This window comes from Orycteropus afer, unplaced genomic scaffold, assembly GCF_000298275.1.
Source record: "Orycteropus afer afer isolate SDZICR_OR568_19922 unplaced genomic scaffold, OryAfe1.0 scaffold00041, whole genome shotgun sequence".
In the NCBI taxonomy this organism is placed as follows: Eukaryota; Metazoa; Chordata; class Mammalia; order Tubulidentata; family Orycteropodidae; genus Orycteropus; species Orycteropus afer.
Genome location: NW_006921628.1, coordinates 15,747,301 through 15,768,890, shown reverse-complemented (window position 1 = coordinate 15,768,890; position 21,590 = coordinate 15,747,301). Strand labels below are relative to the sequence as shown.

At 40.4% G+C, this 21,590-nt stretch overlaps 1 protein-coding gene across 1 annotated transcript in view; it reads left to right on the top strand.

The window, feature by feature from the left end:
* The window catches only part of CADPS (calcium dependent secretion activator), a 741,642-nt gene that overhangs the window by 312,630 nt on the left and 407,422 nt on the right, over positions 1-21,590 (top strand). The window contains exons 4-5 of the mRNA XM_042780468.1: positions 7,010-7,090; positions 19,795-20,028. Of these exons, the coding sequence (XP_042636402.1) occupies positions 7,010-7,090; positions 19,795-20,028 (315 nt within the window). The remainder of the gene's footprint in view (positions 1-7,009; positions 7,091-19,794; positions 20,029-21,590) is intronic.

Below are 21,590 nucleotides of genomic sequence, written 5' to 3'. Positions count from 1 at the left end.
CCTCGGATTGGTTCTCCTGCTGACCTTCCCTTTCATGAGTGGAAAAGACCAGCATGGCAAACAGAACTGTGTTTCCATGGAAGCTCACTATCTGGCTTTTTCTTTCCAGCACTTGAAAAGGTAATTACTTGATTTCTCTTTATATTTTTGGATTTCATACCGCAGGGGCTGTCAAGCTCCTCAGTCAAGGATGACCTTCCCTCTCATGCCAGGCTATTTTGGGGAACTTGGGCTGCATTCCTCTCTCATCCTCCTTTCTGATCACTCGCTGCCAAGAGACAGTGTCCGCCTTCTAGTCACTCCTGCTAATTAAAGTCTAACAGAGCAAAGGGACTCGATCCCAGAGAAAATGGAAGATGCTGAGAAGCCAGGGAACTCTGTCAAGAGATGAGAGCCCCTGATCCCACACTCTTACTGCACAGACTGTCATACCAAGACCCCACATCCACACCAGGAAGGGGAAGGGACATGGTCCCATCTGGTACTTCTTATCTGAGCCTTTGACGCCCCATTGTGGCCCACGCCAGAAGTGCAGCTAGCATGGGCTGCTCTAATAACAAAAATAACAGCCACCATTTCCTAAGGGTTTGATGGTTTGCCCTCAGCTACTAACCAAAAGGCTAGCAGTTTGAATCCACCCAGCAATGGATTCAAGAAGAAAGTGGATAGCAGGAGAAAGGCATGGCAGTCTATTTCCATAAAATTACAGCCATTGAAATACCTATGGAATGCAGTTCTACTCTGAAACACGTGAGGTCACTATGAGTGAGAATCTACTCAATGGTTTGTTTTCGGTTTTGCTGCCTTCCAGACACTGTGCTGAGCACTTTATATGTGTTACCTCAGTTAATTCTCACAAAAACCTGAGGTAGGTTATTATGTTAATTTTTAGATGATCAGACCTGAAGCACAGGGAGGTTAAGTAACTTGCCCAGGATCACACAACTACTAAATGACAGAACGAGGAGAAGGACATGCCCGTTGTTATCATTTCTTAAGAAGGGAGGTGGCACCTATAGCTTCCCCAGAAGAAATCTGTCAGTCATGCCAGATGACAGTCTCTCTACATTTCCCTGCCTCTTCATACTAGCTCTTACAAAAGTGAGGATGCTCCAAGTTAGCTAATTGTCAGGACCAATTAGAAAAAAAACAAAAAGGCAATAAAGAAGGAAGCCAACATGTTGTTGTTGTTGTTGTTGTTATGTGCCGTTGAGTTGGCCCCAACTCATAGCGACCCCTCCTTGGGTTTCCGAAGCTGTATCACTACGGAAGTAGATTGCCCAACCTTCCTTCCGAGGAGTGGCTATTGGGTTTGAACCGCCAACTCTCTGGTTAGCAGTCAAGTGCCTTAGGCACTATGCTACCAGAGCTCCCGGAAGCCAACATAATGCAGGCCAAAAGAGCTCAGTTTGAGGCAGGCCAACTCAGTTTCAAATGGCTCTTTACCAGCAGTGTGAACTGGGGCATATTCCTCTACCTTGCTGAGACTCAGTTCCTCATCTATACAATGAGGATAATAATGGTACCTAAAACACTTCCTGATGAAGGTTAAAGACTACAGTCTGCATTATGGATTACCCCTCAACATAAAGAAAATGAAACTCCTTACAACTGGACCAATAAGCAGCATCACAATAAATGGAGAAAAGATTGAAGTTGTCAAAGAGTTTGTTTCATATTACTTGGATCCATAATCAACACCCACGGAAGCAGCAATCAAGAAATCAGATGTTGTATTGCACCAGGCAAGTCTGCTACAAAAGACCTCTTTGAAATGCTAAAAAGCAAAGATGTCTCTTTGAAGACTGAGGTGCATCTAACCTAAGCCATGGTGTTTTCAGTCACCTTGTATGCATGTGAAAGCTGGACAGTGAATAAGGAAGACCAAAGAAGAGTTGATGCTTTTGAGGTGTAGTGTTGGTAAAGAATACTGAAAATACTGTAGACTGCTGGAAGAATGAACAAATCTGTCCTGGATGAAGTGCAGCTGGAATGCTCCTTGGAAGAGAGAATGGCCAGACTTCGTCTCATCTACTGTTTTGGTTACCTAGTGCCAGTCTAACAGAAATATACCACAAATCAGAATGGCTGAACAAACAGTTTATAATTTTACAGTTTGAAGGGTTTAAGTCTGAGTTAAAAATGCCAGGCTCTAGGGGCTGGGTGAAAGCACCTCAACCTTGGGCTTCAGCTCTGCCTCCTGCTCCCAGCCCAGTGAAGCTAGAGACTTTTTCTTCACTCAGACAGCTGCTGGCTGCTAAGACTGACAAGCCCAAGGTTGACAAGTAAAAAGGCACAGTCCTGATGTTACCAAACCACATGACAAGACATTAATTCAAGTCCATTGAAAGTCCCAAGGTTGGCAGAGCATGGCAGCCTGCTGAACAACAACACAGCCACATGCAGGGTTCAAGCATGCCATAAGCTAGAAACCATTCCCAAAGCTGCTGCTTATATACAGGAAGCAGATCACACATCCTTAAAGCAGCTACTCAGCTGCTTGTGGTAGATTCCCACCACGGACCTGATTACCAGTGTCATCATGGGGAATACTACATCCAGCTGCCCAGTCACTTAACCAGGCCCAGCCAAGTTGACATGACACACAACCTTAACTATCACACTTACTTTGGTCATGTTGTCAGAAGGGACCATTCCTTGGAGAAGGATATCATGCTTGGTAAAGTGGATGTTCATTGAAGAAGGGGAAGGCCCTCAATAAGACAGATTGACACAGTGGCTGCAATGATGGGAACAAGTATAGCAAGGATTGTGAGGCTGACGCAGGACCAGGCAGTGTTTAGTTTTGTTGTGTGTAGGGTTGCTATGATTCAAAGCTGATACAATGGCACCTAAGAATAACAACAATGGTACCTAAAGTTGTTTACCGTGTGGAATTTCCCAAACTGTTCTGTGGAATCTTTGCTTTTGGTGGAATAACTGAGTAAAAGACAAAGTCAAATGCAGTTAATTGGGCTTATTTAATTTAGAGCCTCTCAGAGTTTTGATTATACTAATACATATTGCAAATTTTCCAGAAGGAGAGGACATCCTAACCCCAGAACTCTTTTTCCTGGGGGAAATGCCATTAACATCTGCTTTCTGGTGGTATCATTTAGAAAAAGCCTTAATAAAGGTCATAGGGACCTGTGCTTGATATAGGCATAAACAAACACTAATCTCTTCCCCTTTGTGCACTAATTGTTCAAATAACTGTATCAATTTTTGCTAGATTGAAGCTCCATGGAGGCAGGGACTGGGTCTATCTTGTTCATTTCTGTATCTTAGTGTCTTGGCATGTCAAAGATATGCCATAAAATTTGATGAATGAATAAGTAAATGAATGAACTAGTAAATTAGTGAATGAATGAAGTTGTATGTACACCTTGACTGCTAATCTTCATTGTCAGTATTCTCTTTTGTTTCCAGTGGCATTCTAGGAGGCCAGTGGGTGAACTGAAATGCTTCTGTAAAACTTAGTAATGGGGATGAGCCTACTGTGCTGTGTTCCCCCTCTTTAATTTTAATTTGTGCAAGCACCATATCTTCTGATAGAATTCCCAGTCAGATGTTTCATTTACATACATATTTTGAGCAAAATGTTTCTGAACATTCTCTGTGGGTTTGCATCTGGATCTGAAGAACTCTTGTGCTTCTAAGGGAATAGAAGAGCAGCAGCTTATTGGAGCTTAAAAGCAACACTGAGGAGACCATGTTTCCCATGTGGGCCCATCAGCAAGTGGCAATCAGGATGGACTACTGGTCAGCAAGTAATGTGATTGCTTTTGGTTGGTTCTCTTTATATTTATGTAGAACAGGATTTTCAAACTGGTGTCCTATGGGCATTATGCAAAAAACAAAAAATGTACCATTAAAAGAGAGTTAAGTTGTACAAAATCTAACAGATTTCCTTACTGCATAACTTCTCAGATTATGTATTTTGATGCAGCATTTACCATATTTATCTGACCACAGAACCCTTTCTTCTGGAGAGTCTAATAAAATTGTTCAGCATAACACCCTTTAGGAAATAGCACTGGAGAATATATGGTCAAATATATTCCAATATTCATAATGTAAGATATAGTCCTGTTCCTTAAAACTGAGGAATTAGCTGGGAACCACTTCATACCTACCAGGATGGCTATTATAAATTTTTTTTAAAAAATGGAAAATAACAAATGCTAATGAGGATGTAGAAAAATCAGAACCCTCATCTAATGCTAGGAGGAAATGTAAAATGGTGCAGCTGCTGTGGAAAGCAGTTTGGCATTTCCTCAAAAAGTTAAACATAGAATTACCACATGAGCCAGTGATTCCATTCCTGGGTATGTAACAAAAAGAATTAAAAGTAGAGACTTAAATAGATGCATGTACACCAATGTTCATTGCAGAATTATTCACAGTAGCCAAAAGGTCAAAACAACCCAAGTGTCCATCAATAGATGAATGGATAAACAAAATGTAGGCTATCCAAGCAATGGAATGTTATTCAGTCACAAAGAGAAATGAGGTCCTGATATTTGACATAGATGAACTGTGGAAATATGAAGCCAGATAGATATAAAAGGACAAATACTGTAAGATTCCACTTCTGGGGGACATCTAGAATAGGCAAATGCATAGAGACAGAAAGTAAATTTGTGGTTCCCAGGGGCAGGGGATAGAGTAGAAGGGACAGTTAGTGCTATATATTTTACCACAGAAGCTCTCATGGTGTAGTGGTTGAGGCATTTGGCTGCTAACCAAAAGGTTGGCAGTTCTAACCTACTAGCTGCTCCATGGAAGGAAGATGAGGCCATTTGCTTCTGTAAAGATTTATAGCCTTGAAACTCAGTGGGGGGTCACTATGAGTTAGAATCAGCTCCATGGCAATAAGTTTGGAGGTTTCTTTTGCTACATTTTACCACAATTAAAATTTAAAAAGAAACCGTCAGAAAGAGAAGATAAAGCAGTGCTGACTCCTGAATTGAATAGTGTGATAAAAATGCATGGCATGAAGAAAACAGATGGACTTTATGTGTTTTATAAAATATAAACCAGAGCTTTGAACTGGTTCAAAACTCTAGTATAAACCAAAGTAGACTAATCATGATGCTTCAAAAGTATGAGAATAATTTTTTTTTTTATTATTTCATATTAGAAATAATTTATTTTCTATACCTTTTCATGGGAGCTCTGGTGGTGTAGTGCCTAAAGCATTTGACTGCTAACTAGAAGGCTGGCAATTCAAACCCACCAGCCACTCCTCAGAAGGAAGGTTGGGCGATCTACTTCCGTAGTGATACTGCCTCAGAAACCCAAGGAGAGGTCACTATGAGTCAGATCCTACTCCACGGCAATGAGTTTGGTTTTTTGGTTTATTCCGTTTCATAGTATAGGTAAGAGTCATTCTTTTTTTTTTTTTAAGCATGGGACTAGGTTTTATATCACTTGCAATTTAGCTTTCAGGAGAAACAGACTTAGAAAGTGCACATATGCTTTAAGGTATATTTTTGTTGTAGTTAACATGTATTAAAAAGAGGAATTAAGTCCAACCTATTTGAATGCCACAGTTCTGTACTTAACTAAACATTTTTGTAAACAGGATAAATCATAGGTTCCTGGAAGAAAGCAGATTCAATTACTGTATGAAGAGTAATGGTAGGCTTGTCTGCAAATAAGGAGAAAAATTTCACTCATAGAGCAGGACTCATCAAACTACAGCTCACACTTGTTCCAATAAAATAAAGTTTTATTGGAATACAGCCATGCTCATTCATTTATAATTGCCAATGGCTATTTTCACACTATAGTGAAAGAGCTGAGTCACTGCAACAGAGACCTTATGGCCCAAAAAGCCTGAAACATTCATTATCTGGCCCTTTACAAAAATATCCATCCATCCCTGTCATAGATTCATAGAAAGTTAGAGTTGAAAGGAAAGAAGATTATATAACCAACTCCTTTCTTTAGATGTGCAAACTGAAACCAAAGAAGTTAAGGTATGGCCCAGACTTACTGCTGCTTGGGTCTTCTGACGCTTATATAGCTCTAACCATCAAGTAAGATAAGAATAAATTTCAGTTTATGTATCAACATCAATGAAGTGATAGTGGCCATCTGGAATGCTAGTTGAGACTATCTCCATGCTTCATCAGAAGGAATGAAATGATTGAATAGTCTTCCATGGGCCAGGTATGGGAGAGCAGCAGAATATGTGCCATGTGCTATGGAACTCTGGTAGCATAGTGCCTAAGGCACTTGACTGCTAACCAGAAGGCTGGCAGTTCAAATCCACCAGCCACTCCTCGGAAGGAAGATGGGGCAATCTACTTCTGTAATGATACTGCCTCGGAAACCCAAGGAGGGGTCGCTATAAGTCAGGTCCGACTCGACAGCACATAATAACAACAACAACAACACGTGCTATGGAGTCCCAAGGTGGTGCCAGAGGTTAATACACTTGTCTACTAACTGAAAGTTTGAAAGTTTGAGTCCACCCAAAGGCACCTTGGAAGAAAGCCTTGATGATCTACTTTGGACAACTCAGCCATTGAAAACCCTGTGGAGCACAATTCTACTGTGGCACACATGAGTCAGAGCCAACTTAACAGTAATTGATTTTCATGCCCTATGGCTGAGCACTACATCTGCTCCATAGGTTTCTAATAGTTATATTACTATCTCCTTTCTTGTATGCCTGCTCTGTAAGCATTTTTTTCCATTGGACCAAAACAGAGACATTGCAGTAAGCCCTTATTAGAAGCTCTGCTGCATAGCAGTTCAGAAATGATTTATGACTCTTGTAAAAGGTTATTCAAGTGTCTCTTCTAGCAACTGCCACCACATCACATGTGCCTAGGAGAATTTAACTTGTATTTCATACAAATTGGAACTTTTAGGGAATGTCAAGGTGAAATATTTCTAAGGAGGTGTATGTTTGAATGCGAGGTATAAACGGAAAGTCATGAGTTTACTGGATGTTTTGATCCAAACTGAAAGTTTCTGTGTTTGTGTTTTCATGCAGCTGGATAATCCAGATGAACAAGCAGCACAGATCAGACGGGAGTTGGATGGACGTCTCCAAATGGCAGACCAAATAGCCAGGGTAAGGAAACTCTGGGGACATTTGCTGGGGAACCAGGCAGAAGTCCTATACAGGAGATACACTAATTGTTAAGGGATTTCTGAAGATAAAATTTTAAGTGCTCGGCTACTAACCAAAAGGTTGGCAGTTCAAATCCACCTAGGGGTGACTCAGAAGAAAGGCCTGTTGCAGAAGATCATAACCATTGAAAGCCCTGTGGAGCACAATTCTACTCTGACACTCCTGGGGTCACCATGATTCAGAATTGGATCGACAGCAAGTGGATTGGTTTTTTCATTGGAAGATAAGTTTAAGAAGCCCAGAGGAGGGAAGATGAGGACAGTCTCCCTGATGAGGCCCTCTTCTCTGCATTCAAGCTTTCCTAGAGATACCATATGCATTTCTTTTATTCCAGACAACACCCAAACTTTTGCCTCCACCTCTCTTCTCATTTCCAGACTCCTATTTGCAACTGTCTATTGGACAGCTCCACTTAAATGTTCCACAGGCCTTTCAAATTTAATGTGTTCAAAGTCTCCTTATCTTCCTCCTCCCACCACGCATATATACCTGCATTTACTTTTCTGGTAATCTTTACCCAGTTACTATAGACTAAACTTTCTACTCATTCTTAATTTTACCTTCCTTTCCACACCACTCTACACTCAAGTAGCCACCTGGTCTCACTAATGCTGTCTTCATTTCTTTGCTGCTGTCCAACACCACTCTTTAGGGCTTTGAATCAGGTCCTTATGTTCCAAGCCTGGATCTTGCAGTAGTCTTCTAATGAGGATTCCTGGCTCTGAATCTCTCCTTATCTCCTATCCATCCCTCACAATGTTGCCATTCTAATACTCATATATGAACATTTCAAAATCTAGCCTAAAAAACCTTCAACAGATTTCTCCACTATCCCCAGGAAAGGAAAAAAGAAAGAAAGAAAACTAACCTCTTTAGGATGATATCCAAAGCTCTTAATCAGTCTTCCTTATTGGCCTCAACTCCCACAACATTCCCCACCAGAACTCCCTGGTCCAGTTACTGAGAATGTCTTCCTCTGAGTATCTCAGGCCTTTGCAGACTCTATGTCTTTGTACCCACTGGTCTCTCAACACACTGGAATAGACTTTCTTTTTTTCTCCATTTGATAAACTGTCCAACTCAGCCTTCAATATCTGACTTACAGCACCTTCTCTAAGTGGTTAGCAGTGAGTTCCTCCCACCTTTGCACCTTCATCATGTCTCACATAGACCTTTATTATAGCTCTTAATTGAATCGTGATTATTGTTTCTGTGTCTGAGTCTCCCAGTAGATATGATTTCCCTAGGGATGGATTATGTCTTATTGTTGATGACTGTAGCTATGTTATCTATTATTACTGCTGTTGTTTGTGTTATTATCATTACCAGCAGTAATGCTGTCAGTATTTACTGAGTGCTGACTCTGTGTCAAGCATGCTAAATGTTTTACATGTACCATCTCACTCAATCCTCAAAAGAGCCCAATAAGAAAATTTTAGTTACTACTTTTGCATTTGAGATGGGGAAATCCAGACTGAGCTTGACAGCTACTGGTTATAAGGTTTTTGGTTATGAGGCTATCTACCCTGGGACTAGGATGAGGCCCTCAATTCAGGTGCAAAAGTTAAGGGAGCCCCCCAAAAAAAACTCAGTAATCAAGGTAAATAAGCCCTTATTGCAATATTTTAAAAAACAATGATAATTCATGCAAAAAAATCCATAATGAAAAATCCATGATCAAAATTTTAAATGAAGATAAGACCCTACTGGTTTATATTGTAGTCAAAGGACATTTGTGCATGTGAGGGTAGGGGACTGGAGTATGACAGGAGGGATGGGCAAGGAGTATAGCTTCGCATTAAACCTTCTCTTTCCAGAGAAAGTATCTCAGGACTTAGACACATGGAGAGGGATCCTACTGGAAGTGAAACCAAAGAGAGATTCCAAGAAACGTGAAAATCCCTCTGTTTATGCTCAAGCAGTTTTATTGAAATGTTTTGCATCTTGTTTTTGGACACCTTCAAAGTTTTTGGTTGAGTCAGTCTGGTGGCTAAAAATAGTTTGCAATTACAGATTTGGCTAAAGGTAGTATAAAAGGCTCTTATGTTTTCAAATCCTGCTTAATGTGGGAGTAAACATCAGTAAGTCTCTGGAATTTATTTCACCTTAAACTCACTTTGTCCTCTGAGCAGATAATCAAGAAATCAGAGATCATTTGGTCCATTCCCCTGCCTTAGACAGCCTATACATCCCTAACTAGTAAGTATTCATCCCCATTTAAATAGAATCACACATGCACACTTCAAAAGCAAGCTCATGACACCTTTATTTTAGTTGTTTAGTTCACTTTGAGACTTGGCATGATAATTTAAGAAACTAATGTTAGGCTAACTTTAATTTTTAAAAAGACTATAGATGAACAGCTGCTATGTAGTAAGCCAAGATGCTCATTTCTGAACAGTAAATCAAAGAATTCTCTTCCCTAGCCTATACCATTAAATATTGTGATACCAAGTAGGATATTATTAACAACTTAGAACTAAGTTTTCTTGGTTAAAGAAACAGGGAAGTGATGTGATTCTTGGTTATTATTCATAGACAATAGAGACTCATTTGAAAACATATTAAAAGCCCCCAAATATTCAGGGTATTAGGGAAGGAAGGTTGGGCAATCCTACTTCCATAGTGATACTGCCTCGGAAACCCAAGGAGGGGTCACTATGAGTCGGGGCCGACTCGACAGCAAACAACAACAAGAGGATATCTGCCCAGTACCATCTCCTTTTCTTCTCTCCTCCTGCAATGTTCTTTCATGCCAATGACCCCCTTACCATATCTGATTGCTCCTAGAGTGAGCTCTTTACCCAAGCTAAACCAGTCATGGTTCTCAAACTTGTAGTAGCCACAAGTGATTGGTACAGGAATAGACACCTGGTGCAAATTAGACCATTGAATCCCTTACCTGGGACATAGGAACTTGGGCCAGTAGGACTATACCTTTCCAGTGATAAAAAGTTGTCTTCTTTCCATTGTTTCATGTAGAAATAAGATGAAAAAAATAAAGCCAAGACAGAGAGAGACAAGGAATACACTGAGAGTCCTCAGGATATTTAAGACCCTAATTCTAGTTAATTCTTGAGCCTCATTCCTGTAGCTGCTTTTCCGTCAGTTTAGTTCCATTCAAAGAAAAATAAATTCTCCTTTTGCCTAAACCAGCCTGAATAATACTGAGGAAAATTGGGAAATATCTGACTATAAACTTAGTATGAAGATCTCAGATATTGACTAGTTCATGAAGAGACACTGGAACAAAGCATCTCTGCTTATCTTCTTTTATCATGGCCTGATTTTTCTATTTCCAGCATCATAGTGAATTTTAGCCTGGGTGTGTAATTCAACCCATATGCTTGAACATCAGCTCCTGTAAATATCATAAGCAGAAATTCCTGGATGTAGATATCAGCCATCATGCATAATTCACTCTCTTCCCTGAATCCAAAGATTGGCAGAACACTTCTGATTGCAAGTAAGAGGCAGCAACTCAAGGAATCTTATGTAGCAGAGAGGATTGATTCTAGGAATCAAGGAGTGTCTCACAGAATTCATGGCAAGGTACCACTGGATCCCAGGAAAGAACTAGAACCAGGAGCCACAAAGGGAGCAGAACATTCTTTCCATTTTACATCTCTGTGTGTCCCATTCATTTTTCTTTCTTTCTCTGTAAATCAGATTTCTCTGCTTCTCAAGTGGGAAACCTGACTACTTGGCAGCTCTTTATAGTTTTGATATGGCCAAATAGGGAATCATCAGCCTGTCAGCCTCACTGTCTCTTTCTTCCTCTCCCACCTCTCCTTTCTTTTCACTTACCTGGTACAATCAAATAAACTCTGACTCATGGTGACCCTATGTCATTAGAGTAGAATTGTGCTCCATAGGACTTTCAATGGCTGATTTTTCAGAAGTAGGTTACTAGACCTTTCTTCCCAACTGCCTCTGGGTGAACTTGAATCACTAACCTTTTGGTTAGAAGCTGGGTGCATTAATCATTTGCATGCCCGGGGATTCCCCTTTTCTCACTACTTTCTTCAAACTTGTAATTCCAAGAGTCATTCCTTTGATTGGTAGAAACTTTCCAACTGTGGAAAGGGAGTGGAGGATCTCAATGAACACATCGATAGTGAAGATATATCACTGAGGGTGAGAATGGTACCTAAGAAGTGAATGAGATGGTTATTATAAATTGGAAGACATGCCAGGGTGTATTTAATACTAGCATAAAGCACTTAAATAGCATTTACTCTGTGTCAAACTCTCTTCTAATAATTTTATATTCAGTAGCCCCTCCGAACTCCCAACAACTTTATAAGAAAAGTGCTATCATTATCCCAATTTCATAGAAGGGGAGAATGAAGCACAGACATTAGAGGACTTGGCCAAAGTCACTCAATGACCACACCTTAGCCAGGATGCATGCTAACATTACAAAATACCTTCCCAAATACAGCCCCTTGTTTTCATCGTCACCCCTATCCAGGGATCCAACATGATTTCTGCCTAGTCTTTCACCTTATCTTATCCACGTCCTAACCACCTTGACCTCTCTCTCTGCTAATCAGTCTGTTATTGAATACGGCAGGCACTGGCTGAGCAATTTCACATAAACTCTCATTTAGACCTGTGACCCATAATCCTGTGAGTCACAGTAACTCTCCACAGTTTAGGCACAACAAAGAGTTTAGGTGACATGCCCAAATTCGCTCAACCAGTAAAGTAGAAAACTGAGCTCAAACCCTGGTCCTCTAGTTCTAATTTTCACACTCTTCTTTTGAGTAGTCAGATGAAAGGCAGAAAATATGCCAGGACAGCACTACTTCTCTCTCCCCAATCTTCTCTTCATGCTGGTTGTCCCTTCAGGAAATTGCTTTCTCTCATCAACTGAAATTTGCCATGCATTCTCTTCTGTTTATCCAGAAGCCTAAATAAATCAGCAGCTTGAGGCAGAACTGGCTTGTGGAATTCACAATCCTGTCTATGGATTCCTTTCTCAAAATCTGGAAAAAGAGGTTGTAGGGTCCCAGGGGGTTCTACCAGCAACATCCTCATCATCACAAGCTTCCACTGAAAGGCACATTTTTGTCCTCTCTTCGTAGGAGAGAAAGTAGCAAGAGCAAAGTAGCTTTCGCCTATCCACAGCCCTGCACAGTAATCACTCAGTTCTGTCATACCAACGTCCCATGAGTCTACAGACAGAAATGGCTGCACAGGCTCTCACTGTGAATATCAGACATGCTGCCTTAAAAGTTCCAGGAAGAGATGTGAATGCATTTTGTTTTAATCTGGTAGAAAAGACTTCTTAATCCCTGTTCAAACATTTCCCCAAATCCTCTCATATTGATATTAAAGTGTCCCCGAATTTCACCCAGGAATTAAGTCTAAGTTATTTAAACTGTGATCAGAGTTGACATTGGATCTTAAACAGGCAGATTGTAGCATTAGTGCTGCTGTGATATTTGACAGTTCTTTGGGCCATATTTTAGGGTAACATTCAAAGATTCTTGAGCTATTTATGTAAGACAAAGAATACTGCTTTTGAGTATCAGTGGCAGAGCTGTTGAGGAGTGAGCTGTTATTTAAGTAGGAAATTTCCACGTATCCTCCAGTTTTATGCAGAACAAAATTACCATCTCATACCATGGCCCTGTTGTAAATGTCAATAAGGATATGCCCCCAAGAAAGCAATAGTATCCACATATTTCCTGATGAAAAAGCTCTGCTCTACCTATTGCCAAAAATCAGATAGAAATGGAATGCTCTCTTACCGGAGAATGATGGTCACCCCCAGATTACAAATGAATGTTGTTGTATCTGCATTCACCCTGCACCATGAAGTAGCACAGAGTCTAGGCACACTGACAATTTAATTCAGTTTGTTGCCTTAAAGAATCTGTGCAGGAAGCATCTTTATGACTTTGATCTTTGCCAAATAGTAAAAAAAAACAGGGAAATCTGAGATCAAGGAAAAATCTAAGTGCCATTGATGGCCTCTGAAACTCATTTAAATGAAGAAAGACCCTTTACCTCTCTGAATTTCAGTTTCTGTATTCGAAATGGGGATACCAAACCTCATGGTTATTGTTAATCCAGTTCATAAAAGGTGAGGTGAGACCAAGCCATTGAAAGACCAGTTTGGGTGAAGAAGCCAGTCCAAGAAACTATGATAAAAGCCTGTGTGCTGAATGCCTTCTGACATCTAGAGTGCTGATTTTGACAAACTACTACCAAAACCTTCTTTCTTTCATTTATCATGCTGCCCACTCCCCATCACTCCCTACTCTTTACCCCACATCCACCATAATACAGTCCACATTGACAGGGTGATAATAGGATGGTCATTGGTGTAGAGGACTCCATTCCCACCAGCCCCTACTGGATGCTGCGAAATGAAGCCACGCATATAAGGTACCTCACCCTGAGAGGCACCGTAGCAGACTTTCTCCACCTTAGTACTATTGACATTTGAGGAGGCGTGGTTCTGCCCTATCTGGACCAGTCCGCTGAGTTTCATACTTAACCAATTATTTATTTAGCTTCTGTGCCTTGTTTTTCTCCAGTTGCTGAGGATAAATAATAGCATCTACCTCAATGGCATTTGGAAAGGGTTAAGTGAGGTAAGAAAGGTAAAATGCTTACACCAATGTCCAATATATAGTTGTCATTGTTGTTATTATTGTTAGCTCCCATTGAGTCAGTCTGACTCATAGCAACCTTATGTACAATAAAACAAAAAATTTCCTGGTCCTACATCGTTCTCCCCCTCTCCAGCCTGTTTGAGTCCATTGTTGTGGCTCCCTCACCCTCACTGGCCATCTCTGTCATCACATATGATGTCCTTCTCCAGCAATTGATCCATCTTGATGATGTATGTGAAGCAAAGAGGTCAGACAATGTTCTATTGTGATCTGTAGGGTTTTCATTGGCTAATTTTTGGAAATAGATCACCAGGCCTTTCTTCCTAGTCTGTCTTAATCTGGAAGCTCCACTGAAACCTGTCTACCATGGGTGACTGCTGGTATTTGAAACATCAGTGGCAAAGCTTCCAGCATCACAGCAACATGCAAGCTACCATGCTATAATAAACAGACAGGTGGTAGAGTCCGTACTTAGCTCTCAATAAATGCCAACTCTTACTACCTTTACATTAGTCACCACCATTATTATTAACATTGTTGTTGTTAACAGAGTTTATATCCTTAATTATATATAATCAGTGCTCAAAATGTATGTTGTTGTTGTTGTTGTTATGTGCCGTCGAGTCGGCCCCGACTCATAGCGACCCCTCCTTGGGTTTCCGAGGCAGTATCACTACGGAAGTAGGATTGCCCAACCTTCCTTCCGAGGAGTGGCTGGTGGGTTTGACCCGCCAGCCGTCTGGTTAGCAGTCAAGTGCTTTAGCCACTATGCTACCAGAGCTCCTTCAAAATGTATAGTTTATTGTTATTATCCCTTACTATTCCTAATAATTCTAGGGGGTTTATTATTCCCATTTCAAATATTGAAACTGAAATTCAGAGAGGTGAAGAAATCTGTCTGAAGTCATACAGCTAGTAAGTTGCAGACCCAGGATTCAAAGTTATGTCTGATTTACTGAAGTGGACTGGAAAATGTTATTCTATGCCCCTTTTATTCTCTGCATACCTCTGTTACTTCATATGTCACATAATATCTAATTGGTCATTTCCTGGCATGTCTTTCCCCAAATACCATAATCTCTCAGTTGATTCTTTCATACGCAGTGATAATCACGTTGCCTGACACATGACAGGAGCCCAGGGAGTATTTGAGGAATTGGACTCAATAGTTGTCACACTATCGGCAAACTCCCATGTCTAGAAAGTATCCTTCTGTCACATCCCTCCTTCTGATCACCTGCCAATAAATGTGTCTTGAGCTTCTGGGGTCTAGGGGATATCTCTCTGAGTGAGAGTGGACTTGTCAGCTTTTACAGATATCTCCTTCATCCTCTCTGAGTGAAAATGTAAAGCCAGAAAAGAAAAGCAGTTGTCTAGGGGAGCTGTTAGCACTTTCAAATGCTATTTTTGAGTACATTCCCAAAAGGCCCTCAGTGTAGCCACGCCTTGATGGGAATTGCCCTTGATAGGCCATCCCCACTGAAGAAGGTTATCAGCCCAAAACAAAAATAAATGGCCAGCAGAGATTTTCTTTGGAGGACTTTGCTCACTCATATGCCATGCCTTTCCTAAAGCAATATGCATAAACAATTCTTTTGTCGAGGCTAATTTACTTTTATGCTTGGAAAAGTAGCAATAGAGACAGACGACCACAGTTTCCTTGTTTTGGCACAACTTCAGCTTTGAAATGTGTTTGTAATGGGCCTGCCACTGAAAACTCCACTCAAGAACCATTCTGGATTGGCAGAATGCTATTTCTTCTCAAGGCTTAAGTACTCAGGATAGAAAAATGGCCTTGTTTTCCCTTGCAGACTTCAGTTTTATGAGCCTCTTTTTATGATGTCATTAGGAACTGTCCAAGTTCTGGAAGAGGTGATCATTCTTTGAATTTTTCGATGTTCTACTTGCATAAGGCTTGGCACTGTGGGCCAGAGTGGTGATGTCTGTAACCACTAGGTCTTCTTCAAAGCTTCAAGGCTATGGGGTTGCAACATTCAATGTGCCTCAATGATGGATGTGATAAAAGGGATTGCAGTTGATAGTACAGTCTCTCATGTCTGAGTATCTAGAAAGAACACATTTCACAGACACTTTGGTTAGTCTCTGCATCCTCATGGCAACTGCAAAGCCAGCAGCTGGCAATAAAAATCAGAGATACCCCTTACCCCACTCTCCCAAGAATACCATGTACTTCACTGAAGTTTGGGCTCCAGTGTGGGAGGAAAAAGACAGGTCAGTGTAACAGCCTTCAGACTCATGGGATGTAAATTTTGCTGCTTGGCAGCCTTTAAGTGGCCTGAAAAGTTCCTATAACCCCTGAATTAAATTTCCTCATTCTTCCCCTCGCTTTCAAGAAGGACCATATTCAGAAGGAGATGAGGAAACAAATTGTGGCCACATTCAGTTATACAAGCCTTCTTAAATTCATGGTTACCTGTAATATTTTCCATAGTTAGGAAGAAAGAGCAGTGGCCCAATCTCAGTCAATTCAACCTGGTTGCAAACTGTTCCATTGGAGCCTCAGCCCAAGGGTCACTTCCTCTGGGAAGCTATCCATGTTTATCTTGGAAAGAGTTTGCAACTCATATACTTATAGTATGTGCCTTTATATTTCCTTATACATTTCTGTCCCCACTAGCTGGAAGTTCAAAAAGAAAAGATCTACATCCTTTAATCATTACCTCCCACCCAGTGCCTAATACTGTGCCTTACATTGTTGGTGGTAGTAAATGTATTCTGAGCGAATGGTGGCCCAGCAGCTAAATCCTTACACCCTGATCTTTTTCATAAAGGATGCACAAGTTTGGAGGCTCACAAGTATTTCATGATTGAGTCCAAGGAGATAATCAAGCCTACTGTGCAGGAGTTTTAAAGAAATAAGACTTGGAGGATTCTCTTGTTCCTTTCAAACCTGTCAACCCATCATCACATTCCAAAAGCAGTCTTCCTGCCTCTACATTCACATTCATCCAGTGTGTCTAGAAAGCACCATGCAGTGGCTGAGCTCAACCTTAAAGCACAAAGTGATTGTACCAAGAGGTTCCGAAAGACATTAGCATTCTAACACTTCTGGGTGCATTTCAGACGCCCATACTCATTTACATGGAAAAGCAGTATCTCAGTGTTCTTCCACAACTTAATTTATTCTCTTTCCATCTCCTTTCACAGCTGAATTTTAACTATATTTTTATTTAATACAGATATTTCAATAAGCCACCCATCCATTCACTCAATGCATATGTAATGAATCCTTATTATATGGCAATCATTGTACTAGATACCAAAGATTCAACAAGGGTATCAAGATAGGTGTGCTCCTACCTTTTGAATCAGTAGGAAAGACAGACATTAAATAGGTAAGTTTCACTAAGTTTCACAATTGATTCATTAATTATAGTAAATGTTACCAAGGAGGTAAACCACTTATTTTAAGCAAACCTAAGGAAGTAAAAATTTGAAGATGTAATTTAGAAGATGGGAAGATGGCTGAGAGTTACCCAAGCAGGTGGCAGAAAAGACAACAATGTTTATTTATGAAGGCTTCTGGTAGGAAGAACAATAGCACAAAGATATTCCCAAGCTGTGGGTAGAGGATTCACCATGTGTATTTGAATGAGTTTCTTAATTCAAGGAAGATATGCCCTTCTAGTTGTGGGTAGAGGGAGTTGCCAAAAGGAAAATAAGAGCATTTCAAGGAACTCAAATACAGGAGGAATAACTAGGTGGCCTAGTGCGTAAGGCATCAGACTGCTAACCAGAAGGCTGGTGGTTCAAACCCTCCAGCCACTCCTTGGAAGGAAGGTTGGGCAATCTACTGAGTTGGATCTAACTCTTTGGCAGTGTGTCTGGTTTTGTTTGGTATATATATGAAAGGAGTCTCTGGGTGGTACAAACAGTTAATGCACTCAGCTGCTAACAAAAAGGTTGAAGGTTTGAGTCTACCCAGAGGTACCTTGGAAGAAAGGCCTGGCAACCTATTTCCAAAATCTCGGCTGTTGAAAACTCTATGGAGCACAGTTTTACTCTTGATATACATGGGGTTCCCATGAGTCGGAGTCAACAGCAAATGGCAACTGGTTAACTGGTTACAGGAATTAGAAAACCAGTAAAAGTCAAAGCTTTTTTTCTGTAACTCTAGACAGCCTTCCTCTCTTTCCTCCCTTTCTTCTCCTTCCTCCCCTTCCTCTCTCTTTTCCTCCCCTCTATTCTCCCTCTCTCTCTCTACACACACACACACACACACACACATATATTGTCTAATTTTCTTTTTCTTTCTCAAATGTCTTCCTCTGTTTTCATCTGATCCAATATGGATTTAGGCCCTGAGTCTACATGAGCTTACTGGTTTACCTCCACCAACTAATTACAGTCTCGATGCTTGAGTTTAGTTCAGTTGCTTGAGAGAGTGAATCTAATTGATTTCTGGTCCGTTAATAGAACTTGTTGCTTGGGTTGTAGTCCAGTGCCCATGTACTAAATATCCCCCTCTTTTTTTTTTTTGCCACTCAAAATCATACCTTAGTTGCTTTCTGGGAAACCACTTCATCTTGCATGTGGTCCTGGTGGACATCTAAACCCAGCTATATGCATGTTATGTAACTGATGCTTAAGCAGTTCAGCACAGCATATTCCTAGCCATGGAAATTTGTTCAGCATATGTCTACATCCTAAGTCAGTTCAATTACATTTTGGATGAGAATTCTGGGAAAAAAAGAATTTCTTCCATGGAAATAAATACTTATTCTTCCTGTAGATAGTATAGTATATGATATTTTGAGGTCCAGGTCCTTAGCAGCCTTTTTGTGACTTTAAGAGAAGCCAGAGTGAGCATGGAACCAACCCAGAAAAACTAAAACCAAGATTTGGAGTAAGAACTCACTTGTTGCCACATAAATTGAGCCCTGGTTCTAGCCTTGCCTGAAGTTGGATCTACCTTGGGACATTTCCAGCCAATGAATTCCTTTGTTGTTTAAGGCAGCTTAAGTTGAAGTTTTCAATTACTTGCAATAAAAGTCAAACTGACTGCTCTCATCCTATAAATCAGAGAAGTGGGGAGGACAGGTTTATGTTTCATTGGATAATGATTGTTTGAGAAGGTGACAGGTCCAAGGTATAATCAAGGTATATGGGTAACTTAGAGATACAAAGAATATTTTGCAGTTACAAAGTTTATAAGCAAAGAAGGAAAAAAAAATAGAGGTCAGTTCTGATACTGAATTGTTTTATCTTCATTTCTAAAGAATTTTAATCACATTTTTATCACTTCATTAATTTTTTCAATTTTTCTTGAAAATCGTAACTATTCTTCTTAGAAATAGCCACAGGCTATGTTTGAAACATTTCAAATGAGCTCCTTTTGAATTATTCATGTGAGGAAAATCTCTGTAGATATCCAGAAATAGGGTGTCTTTATATCTCTGTAACTTAAAACAGATTTAAAGTGAATTTTATGAAAAAGAAAAATTGTTTGAACTGAAAACAGGTTTGAAAAATATCCCCTCATTTTTCTTTCTACAAATCAAATTTGCTAGAGAAAGGTGTGGGCAATATAGAACTATAATAAAACATTTGATGCTTTCTTACTGTAAATTTATATATGTTTCTTATCTGTTAGAAGGCAGGCAGCTGTCTACTCAACTAGGCTAAAGATTTTTCTTTTATAAAGCCACAACAAAACAAAAATCCAAACAGTTGCTATTAAGTTGATTCCAACTGATGGTGATCCCATGTGTTACAGAGTAGAACCATTCCATAGGGTTTTCTTGGCTATAATTTTTACAGAATCAGATTGCCAGGCCTTTCTTCCACAGGGCATCTGGATGGATTTGAATCATCAACCTTTAGGTTACTAGCCAAGTACAAACTGTTTGCACCACCCACAGACCTCAAATATCTAAGCAAATATCACTTCGAATAGATGCTGTCATAACTCTGGGCTGTGAGATAAAAACCTTTATAAATCAGGTCTTTCTTTACTCCTCTGTTTATACTTTCCTTTTCCTTTTCCTTTCCAAGGAACGCAAATTTCCCAAATTCGTTTCCAAAGAAATGGAAAACATGTACATTGAGGAGCTGAAGTCATCTGTCAACCTGCTCATGGCCAACTTGGAGAGCATGCCAGTTTCCAAAGGTGGAGAATTCAAGCTGCAGAAACTCAAACGCAGCCACAATGCTTCCATCATCGACATGGGAGAGGAGAGTGAGAACCAGCTCTCCAAGTCAGATGTCGTGCTGTCTTTCTCCTTGGAGGTAAAAAGCCCCAAAGCCTTGAAAGTTTCCTGGCACAAAAAGCAGGACATGGGTGATTAGATATATCACAATCAGCTTGTTTCCCCCCTTGAACCCCAGGAGCAAGCATTAAAATAACAGCTTGCTAAACATAGGTCATCTAATCAGTAAGTGATTCCCTGTCTCCAGGAGCCCAGACTTTTCTTGAGGAAATGCAATCTTAAGAACCACCTACTAAATTTAATTTTGTATTCTCAATGTGATTTTATTTTTTCCTTCTCTTATAGCAGTACTCAAGGATTTTATAAAGGCATTATATAATTTAGTGATTTTAAAATTTTGCAGTCTGCATTGCAGATGTGATAGAAGCCATCTAGCATCATTTTTGTGGCAAATTGTAAATTTTCTTTCCCATCATTTGTCTGGTGGCTACACAGTAGAGTCATTTGTTTGTGGACCTTTTTTCAGTTTACCTCGGTACTTCCAGTAAGAACCCATTTGGGCCAGTATGAAAGCAGAATTCTCAATAGGTAATAAATTTGTCTATAACGTCTACTCGTTGTGATTATTATACACATGGTCTAAAGCAGTAGTTTGATGTACATACATCAGAATTACCTGGGAAGCTAGTTAAGTATGCACATTCCTGGGTACCACCAAGGCCTACTGAACCAGGCTCTCTAGGGAGTGGGAATATAAACTGGTGCAGCCGCTTTGGAAAACTGTTTGACAGTTTCTCAAAAAGTTAAACATACAACTACCATGTGAACCAGCAACTCAACTCTTGAGTGTCTTAAGAGAAATGAAAGCACACAAAGGCTTGTTCGAAAATGTTTCTGGTAACATTATTCATGTTGTTGGTGTTAGCTGCTGTCAAGTTGGCCCCTGAGTCATGGTGACCCCATGCACAGTGGAATAAAATGCTGCCCAGCACTGGTCTGATAGAGACTGGTGGAACCCCTGAGACTGTGGCCCTTAGCCACCCTCTAGGCCTAGAGCAGAACTCACTCCCACAGTTCAACTTCATGCAAATTGTAGACAGACCTGTGAAGTGAACAGTAACACCAGGGAGGTAAGCACTCCTTGGAACAATCAACCATAAGAGATCAAAAGGGCAGTATTTGCCCAGGGACAAAGCTCAGAAGGCAGAAAAGAATAGAAAAGAAGGACAGAAAGAAATGGTAACCACAGGGAGGAGGTGGACGGGGTGCTATTATGTTGTGGGGTTTGTACTCAATGTTAGGAAACAAAATATGTATGAACTGTTGAATGAAAAACCAGTTTGTCCTATAAACTTCACAGAAATCACAATAAAAAGTTAAATGAAAAAATGCTTCCCGGGCCTGTGCCATCCCCATGATCAGTTGCAGATCAGACCATTGTGGTCCATAGGACTCTTACTGGCAAATTCTCAGAAGAATGCCAGGCTTTTTTTTTTTTTTCCTAGTCTGTCTTTGTCTGGAAGCTCTGCTGAAACTTGTTCAGCATCACAACAACATGCAAGCCTCTGCTGACAGATGGTAGGTGGTGGGTGCGCTTGAGGTACATTGGCCAGAAATGGACCCTTGTCTCCTTATGGAAGG